Source organism: Papaver somniferum, chromosome 8 (genome assembly GCF_003573695.1).
Source record: "Papaver somniferum cultivar HN1 chromosome 8, ASM357369v1, whole genome shotgun sequence".
Classification (NCBI taxonomy): Eukaryota; Viridiplantae; Streptophyta; class Magnoliopsida; order Ranunculales; family Papaveraceae; genus Papaver; species Papaver somniferum.
In genome coordinates this window covers 86,398,231-86,406,650 of record NC_039365.1, presented here as the reverse complement: position 1 = coordinate 86,406,650, position 8,420 = coordinate 86,398,231, and the positions used below count along the sequence as shown (strand labels likewise).

The following is an 8,420-nucleotide window of genomic DNA, read 5'->3' as shown; positions in this document are numbered from 1 at the left end:
GCGAAAAATTGTTGATTTTGCATTGTCCATTGAAGTTGCTGAAAAACCCCTGTAGTAGTAGTTCTAGGACCATCATCCACAGTAACTAGCATATGAGCAGTAGAATGGACTTCACAACTTAATTGAGTAGCAAGAGAATAATCAATGAAGCTATATGTGCTTCATGTGTCAACCAACACAGTTACAACTTTCTTCTTTATGAATCCAGGTATTCTAATGGTGTCAGTATTGACATTTCCAGTAAGAGCATGGAAAGAAATCTTCATATCAGATTCAACCAAATTTTCTGCAGGAACTTCTTGTACAAGTGGTAAATCCAACTCATCTGCTTCATTCTCAGCCACCAGCTTGAACAACTGTTGTGTTTTACATCTATGGCCTGGTTGATATTTTTCATCACAATTGAAACAGAGTCTTTGAGATTTTTTTTTACTCATTTTCTCATAAGTCAATCTTCTTATGTGTGGTACATAAGGGGACTTAGGTGTTGGGTTTGAAGAAGGGATAAGAGTGTTAGATGTAGAAACCCCAACAGTGGAGGGAGTAATTGTGGAGGTGGTTTGTTTAAGTGGTGGGTTGTTTAAGTGGAGGTGGTTTCAAATGTTGGATTTGAGACGAAAGTGTTACTTCTTACAACCTTGCTAAGAAAAAAGCTTAAGAAAAAAAAGCTTAAGAAAATGTGGTAGGCTTGTGCATCTGATCTGAACTTTTCAAAACCTTTTTTAAGCTACTAATAAAACTTAGCACAAAATAGTCCTCAGTGAGATGTGGATTTTTACTCAACATTAAACCTTTAAGTTGTCCAAACTGTACATTCGGAAATTTCCAAGTTCTGCTGGTTACTCCATATCTAAAAGACAGTTTATCCTCAATTATTTGGTTGAAAATTGTATGTTAGAGAGATTGGTTGCCGAAACAGCTCTTAGTTTCTATTTGTTTTTTTGTTCTATTTACCCACAGATAATTTCTGTTCATGGCATGCATAAGAACGAGAATCAACCAAACTACTCAATGCTTAAACCATTGTATTATGTATACCAAAAGTAGGATATCAGTGCAAATGGCCACACAACACATATAAACGAGCCTTCTTTGAAAGCAAAATAGTAATCTCCACAGCAGAAATAGAGAACACATATATAAGTCAGTCTAAGATTTGATCATTCACTTCGGATCACACAAGATTATTATTACTTCCACTTCTTGAACTTTCCCCCTCCAAACATACCACCACCATGCTTTCCGTGCTTCCCATGCTTGCCGTGCTTGCCCTGTTTGAACTTGCCATGCTTGCCGCCAAAACCATGCCCAACACCATAACCACCAACACCGTGTCCAACACCATACCCACCGTGTCCTCCATGTGAAGCACCATGTCCCGCCAACTGGTGGGCACCATAGGCAGCAGCCGCTGCTGCAGCACCCCCAGCTAGAATTCCTCCCATGCCCCCCATTCCTCCACTGCCACTATGTCCATGGCCTGTATATTCACAAGGCATAATAGAAGTAGACGTCAGCAACCTAAGTTACCCAACAATACAGCAAAATACTTCGCGCATACAATTAACTGATGCAAGTCGTGTAACTAACTAATGTGCAAGTGTCTGCCAGTTATACATACCTCCATGATGTGGAGCAGATGAACCGGGATATCCAGCAGGTGGGTATCCTTGTGGTGGGTACCCTTGCTGTGGTGGGTACCCTTGTTGTGGTGGGTATCCAGCAGGTGGGTACCCTTGTTGAGGGGGGTAACCACCTTGTGCTGGAGGGTATCCCCCTTGTTGGGGAGGATAATGCCCAGGAGGGTAGTTTGAGTGCCCTCCATGTCCTCCTGCAGCTCCAGCTAATCCATGAGCCAGGTTCGACATTAACCCCTTGTCGCTTGAGTCATGCTGGTCTTTTCCACCTCCCATTTTCCTTAACTGTGAAACGATACTGCACACATGGAATTAACCAAAATTCTTAAAACCAACTGTTTGAATTGAGCAACATTAGGTTCAATATTAACAGCAACTTTGGGTTCAATTTTAACATGTTCAGCAGACAAAAATGACTTCATGTACAATGAAAAATGATTCCTAGGCATCTCCAAATCCTAGTGAGTGCTGACATGAAAGCCTACTTTTTTCTATGGTATATGTTTTTGCTTCAGCGTAAATGACTCTTAATTCTCAAGCCAACTAAAAAACTAACCATCCCAATGTTCAAAACCAAGTACAAAAAATATGGTTGGGACATCATGCCATAGAAACGAGGAAATGAGATTTTCGCAAGGTACCTAGAGTCCGATTTCAAACACATACAAGATGCACTTGAAATGAGTAAGTGAAAAATAGTCATACATATGCATTTGTGCAAGTATGTTAACAGGATACAGTAAAACCTACATTCAGCAAGTAATATAAACAAACTAACAAAACTTTTCATCTCTTGGTTAAGCTCGAACGGCAGTTTATCAGTTATTTTGCCGTTGTAATAAGAAAAAATAACAATGAAGACTCATCGTGTTCGAAACTATGTCCATGTACCATATGAGTATGGAATTGATTGTACAGAATTGCACTTGAAAAGCATAACATATTAAAATTACAATAACCGTAAAGAAACATAACAGATAGAACTTGCTACTATATGACCAATTACGAAATTTCATTGTTCTTCCTTATCTTCAAAGAGAAAGCAGGATCATTCTATCAAAAGTTCCATGGGTCTAGAATGAGGCTAAATCTTGGCCCAAAATCAGGCATTAGATCATCTTCTGCATGATAATATAAGATAAGCACTGGCTACTCTATAGCATGGAGGTAAAGCAGAAAATACACAAATGATTTCATAAAATCTCGATCAAAGAAAAGAAGCAATGTAGAAAAGAATATGAACAAGCAATAACACGTTTGACTTTTATATAATTATAATTTTGTAACTTTGTGGGTGATCATCAAAATATCACCAGGGTTTTTTAAGAACAGTAAAGGAAGATCCAAAACAAGATATAGATGGATAATTGAACACTAAGATCAGGGATCTTCAAGTAAAACACACAAAAGAAATACATTACTATTTCAGGAATAGACTGTTATAGATATATACGATGATCATGATCTCAAGAAACCAAAGGAAGTATGGTATCAACGACGACAAGAACAAGCAACCACGGAATTAGAGTTAGTACCTGTAGGTTATTGTTGTTTCAAAGTTCTTCCTCTTCCTTGGTTTGCTAAATGATGAAACCGATATTGTGAAAATGTTGAATTAGATTAGATTTTAATGGGAATTTTTCCGAATGGCCCACCGCGTATCAAGCGCGTAAGTTCAACGCGTACTGCTTTTCTTCTTCCTTCTTCTCCTTTTTTTTGGTTGTGGGTTACTACTACTACTAGGCGATTAAATTCAGAAGATGCATACTGCAGGGTATCCCACCCTCATCCATAACATCTACTTTTATTACTTAACTTGTAATTAATCTCTTCTTCATATGAATGGGAAATTCAACGCCTATTTATTTAATGTAAATTCCATTTTTCTTATAACTTCGTTTGGACACGTATAGCGTATGTAAGCTTCATACATGTGCCCGACCCTGTCCATCACTTCCCTTATTTTTTTTTTGTTTTGTTTCATCACTTCCCTCCCCTAGCGTTGATTACGAAGATATTTTCAATTTTTTTGTTTTTTTCTGAAAGAAATAGAAATTTATTTGTATTAATTTTCAGAGAAATTGAGACGTTCCATAATACAATAAGGTGAATCCACCGTCTGTTTTGAAAGTTAGAAATTACAAATGGAACCAAGTCAATTGAATTTGCGTCGGAACAGCTGTAAAATCAATTTAACGTGATCTTGAATAGAGAGAATGGTGAAACAAATACTCCACGGAATATCATTCGTGTTCCCTACGATAGCTTTGCCCAGGCCATAAGCTTTAGCTTTACCTTGTATTACTTGGATAACCCGTACACATGATGACGTAGTTTATAACCGATATTTTTGGCACCTTCTAGAAAAATATCCATTTTATGAATTTTCGCTATAATTCGAAGATATGGATCGCTCCGATGAGCTCCCATATAGCACCACAAGTACGACCCTCGGCACAGTATACAACACATTTGAATCAACAACCTCTTGCTTTTGTTCATTTTTGGGATTAAGCTCTCTCTATTAAACTAGTCTTTTCATTTCGTACCCGGTCATGTGATGGATGTTTTTTCTCGGCAAAAAGGAACGAGATTAACAATTTCCATTAACAGCAGCAACTGATTCTGACTGCTTCCAGAGGCTAAGACTTGTATTTTTTTTTCTTTGTATATTGGAAACTTTGTACAAGTATTAGGGAAGCGAAGGATATGGTGTGACTCGCTCAACTGCAAGACCCACCGTGACGTATTATTGAGATGTGACTCGCTCCCAGCTCTCTTCCGACATAAAAAGAGAGAGGATATTTTTCAATTTTAACACTCCCCATCCTTGATTAGGACACCTTGCTGAAAATGTCCATGACGAATAAAGAACAAATTCCAATTGCGTGCAGGTTTTCATAAACAACAAAACTTAATGCAGTCATTGAGAATCCGATTCTGACTTTTTTTTGTCAAATGAGAGGATCGACTAAAAACAAGCAAGTGGATGTAATTAAACTGAAATTAACATGACAAACAGGAAGAAGTATCTCAAACAGAACTTTATGATTGAAATAACATCTTTGTCAAATTCTGAAAGAATCCCCCTCCAGCCTCCTAGAGAACTAATGTAAAGAGCCTAGATTTATGTAGGAGTCGTCATCATCCTTAATTTATGTGCAGTAAGCTGACATAATACCAATCCGCTCCATCTATCTACTGCATTGCTTCATCATTTCTTCTGATACATTCTCCTATAAATTTTTGCACCTTCACACTCTGCATGTATCTCTCTTTCTGTTCTAATTCCCATTGGGTTCCTCAAGAGCCACCTCTCCCCATCACACATTTGCTCTTGTTGGTCCACGGCATCATCATAATCGACATGTTGGAGTTCATCAGATTGAGCATCAAACTGATTCCTCATGTCAAGGGCCACTTCCTGAACATCTGACTGTACAAAGATCTGTATTTGATTTGACCAGCAGCAGCAATACCACCAAAATAGCACAAGTTAAATTATTACCATTAGACCAAGTGTGGGCTTCCCAAGAGCCTTCTCAAGACATGTAAAACAGTATACGTAAGAAATCAACAAGATGGAAAGTATCGAACAAAGTCCACTTCTCAGCAATGGGATTGCTTTTGAGCTGCTTTAAGTTCAAAAATATCACCACAAAATGTCCTTCTCAGATGGTGCCATGGATATATTCCAGTGGTGAATGAGCATGGACCAACCAATTGATTAAGATAGTCTTAACTCAAGCACTAAACTTTCTGAACTGACAAGACAATTGTAAAGACTACATGTTCCTTCTATGAACTCAATATAATGTGGTTCACTCTTCCACCATAATTAAGATAAGAGTATACTTTACCATAATGATCAATGAACTCCTTATCTATATCTAAATTTTCTATTACTAGCAGATTGGTAAAGGCAGAATAGAAGGTGTTAAGAATTTACCTTTCCTCCAGGTCTCAAGTTCTTTACAATTGAATCCACTAGGATCTTCTGCAAAACTCTTCTTTTACGATTCCGGTTCTTGAAATGTGGGTCGGGACACTGCAAGGAGAGGAATCAAGGACTTTAGATTAGAAGAAATCACTTAAAAACTATGTATTTGGTGATTGGAGTTGTGGCCCACCAGTATTGAAACAAACGTTAGAGGTCCAGGGTAAGTGGACACAATTTGGTCGAAGCAAACCGTCGCATTTGCAAACATGAAGTATCTGGAAGCCGGACAAAAAGCAATTACCTAAAAGTCAAAGAAAATTGCTGGCAGAGTACATTTTGTTTACTTGAGATAGTACGCTATTAGGAAATAACTTAAACAGCAAAACTTTACATGTTACTGAGACTTAGTTCTTTCACCCATAATTGTGCCCGATCAACCAACTGCATCAGTCATACAAACCATCCCTAAGTAAAAACAACATTTAAGATAAAAGAAACAATGTTTCCAAGATTCAAATGCAAAGTCTCAAAGAGACATTGATGAGTTGAACTTATGAGTAAACATGAGACTTATTAGAAGTATTTCATGAAAGTGAAGAGACACCCGCACCTTCTGCCGTATTTCCAATCCAAGATAATTATTTGTCTGTGGAGATTTCTTGGCGAGCCAAAGTAGAAACCTGCCACTACCTGAAGTCCTAAGGTCTTATCAGTCAGATTCAAACTTTAAACAGTTCTTCTTTCATTCGATACAGATCATTGCAGTTCATGAAATGAAATTCCCTAAGCATGTAGAGTTTGCAATCATTTCTTAGGAATAGGGGTAACTTCTTCAAAAACTAAACTAGACCCGTGTCATTTCTATACCTAGCTGATTTTGAAATTGCATGATATTTATGATCCGTTGATTCATCACTCATGGACTCCTACATTCTAGCTAGACTTCATACAATCTATGCAAGTAGTGAGCAATGCATTTGATACTCTTATTTAGGAAAAACGTCTTAGTATACACACATTAATGGTTTGTCGAATTCGTATAAATATATTCCAACAGCGGAGTAAAGAAGGTGCCATAGTACCTGGTGACGAACAGGGAACCGTGTAATACTTGAAAGGTGCCAATTGTTTGTTGTTGTTTATTAGCAATGTTAGATGAGTTGTACAAGTTCTTCAATATGAGGACCATGCAAAATGTGAAATGAGTATCAACAAGGAAATATCCCAACTAGATTACACAGTGTTTACTTTGAGTTCATAATGGAAGCTCCATCCTTTACTTTCATTTTTTTTCATAATCATATAGTATATCTAATAAAAACTACTTGGGACATATCACAAACACTTCCGGAGCCTAAAAAGGAACTCGTGGCATCACCTAAAAAAATGTACTGAAATGAATCATGAATGAAAGACATTTAGTCTTACCACATCCAATATCAACCATCAGCGGAAGGGTGGAGTCTGGGAAGATTTGATTCCAGTCAGGTACCTCTACAGGGGCCTACCATTACCAATATGGATCAGGAAATATTAACCTTCTCATTGCTTTCAGATAGACATTAAGAACAAATGAAAACTAATTAAACAAGGGTATATAGAATTAGATAAACATACGGAAAGAGCTGCAGTGAGAGGGTTGACATGCTGCCTGATTCGGACATGACCCACTCGTCCGACACTGAGAGTATTAGTGATTTGGAGGTCGGCATACTCTGATGCCACAATGTTAGGGCTACTCGCTTGATGAAAGGTACTAGAATCAGAATCAGAACCAGAACCAGAACCAGAACAAGAAGGAGAAACACATAAGTTTCTGTTTTTGTTGGAAAAGGATAAGAGACTATTACTGAAAGTGCTATTGTTCTTCTTTTTCATTCCATTAATAATACATTCAGCAGCGACGGATGCAGTAGCTGCGTATGCATGTTTCATCTTTCCAACCCCCAGTAGCATCTCGTCTATGATTAACCCTCGAAAATAAGTAAACTACCGTATATTCACTGGCAGTAGTGGTTATTATTGACTATAGAGACTTTGGTACTGTAGAATAACCCCTCTTCTGTAGACTTTTGTACTGTACAATAACCCTTCTATAATTTGTGATAAAAAGAAAAGGATAAGGATAAACAGATAAAAATAGCGAGAGTGTTAAAAAAACCAGCTAAATTGGGACCTACTGTGATTAATTTGGGTTACGAATTACTTCCTCTATCTAGGGGTGTAAATAATACCCGAAAATACTCGGCCTGCCTGTATCCGCCCGATCCCGTCTGTACCCGAAATAGCCCCCAAAGCCTGTTATGGCCCGTCATGGACCACCCGGCCTGGCCTGGATTAATTTATTGGGCGGTCTCGGACTTTGCGATTAATTATGATGCCCGGCCTGATAGCCTTCTATGTGCCATTAATCATTTAATATCCTCTTAAAAAGACTTAAAAGTTACAATTTTATAATTGTCAATTTTGTGTCAAGAAAAATAAAATATATAATTATTTTTTTACTTATAATTAACCTTTTCAAAACATTAATGGTAATATATTTTCTTATTAGAAAGTTTATTGTACTCTAATTAATTATTTATTATAGGCTAAAATTAAAAATTTGTCAGTGTAATTTAAATATAAAATAATACTATCACTTACGATATGCGATGTTGGAAAGGAAAGGATATTGTATTTAATACCGTTCATTTGAAAATTTAAACTTAAAAAAAAAAAAATCAAAATAGTGGCCTGTCCGACCCGATATGGCCCGCCCGTATAAAAAGCGGGCTTTGGGCGGTCTTTGGGTAGCAAATTATCTACTTGTGCCCGGCCTGTCCGACCTGAATTTGTTTACG

The 8,420-nt window shown here is 37.5% G+C and overlaps 2 protein-coding genes across 2 annotated transcripts; both read right to left on the bottom strand.

The window, feature by feature from the left end:
* Nucleotides 1-995: 995 nt before the first annotated feature.
* LOC113301909 (glycine-rich protein A3-like) lies at nucleotides 996-3,393 on the bottom strand. The gene is made up of 3 exons (XM_026550745.1): nucleotides 3,173-3,393; nucleotides 1,622-1,935; nucleotides 996-1,480 (listed from the first exon to the last, which is right to left on the bottom strand). The coding sequence occupies exons 2-3, from the start codon at nucleotides 1,911-1,913 to the stop codon at nucleotides 1,191-1,193; spliced, it is 582 nt and encodes a 193-aa protein (XP_026406530.1). The 5' UTR covers nucleotides 1,914-1,935; nucleotides 3,173-3,393; the 3' UTR covers nucleotides 996-1,190.
* Nucleotides 3,394-4,623: 1,230 nt separating this feature from the next.
* LOC113304502 (tRNA (guanine-N(7)-)-methyltransferase-like) lies at nucleotides 4,624-7,621 on the bottom strand. Its single transcript, XM_026553634.1, has 7 exons — nucleotides 7,195-7,621; nucleotides 7,006-7,081; nucleotides 6,188-6,267; nucleotides 5,969-6,018; nucleotides 5,768-5,852; nucleotides 5,587-5,685; nucleotides 4,624-5,085 (listed from the first exon to the last, which is right to left on the bottom strand). Exons 1-7 carry the CDS (start codon nucleotides 7,531-7,533, stop codon nucleotides 4,852-4,854), a joined length of 963 nt encoding a protein of 320 aa, XP_026409419.1. The 5' UTR covers nucleotides 7,534-7,621; the 3' UTR covers nucleotides 4,624-4,851.
* Nucleotides 7,622-8,420: the final 799 nt, after the last annotated feature.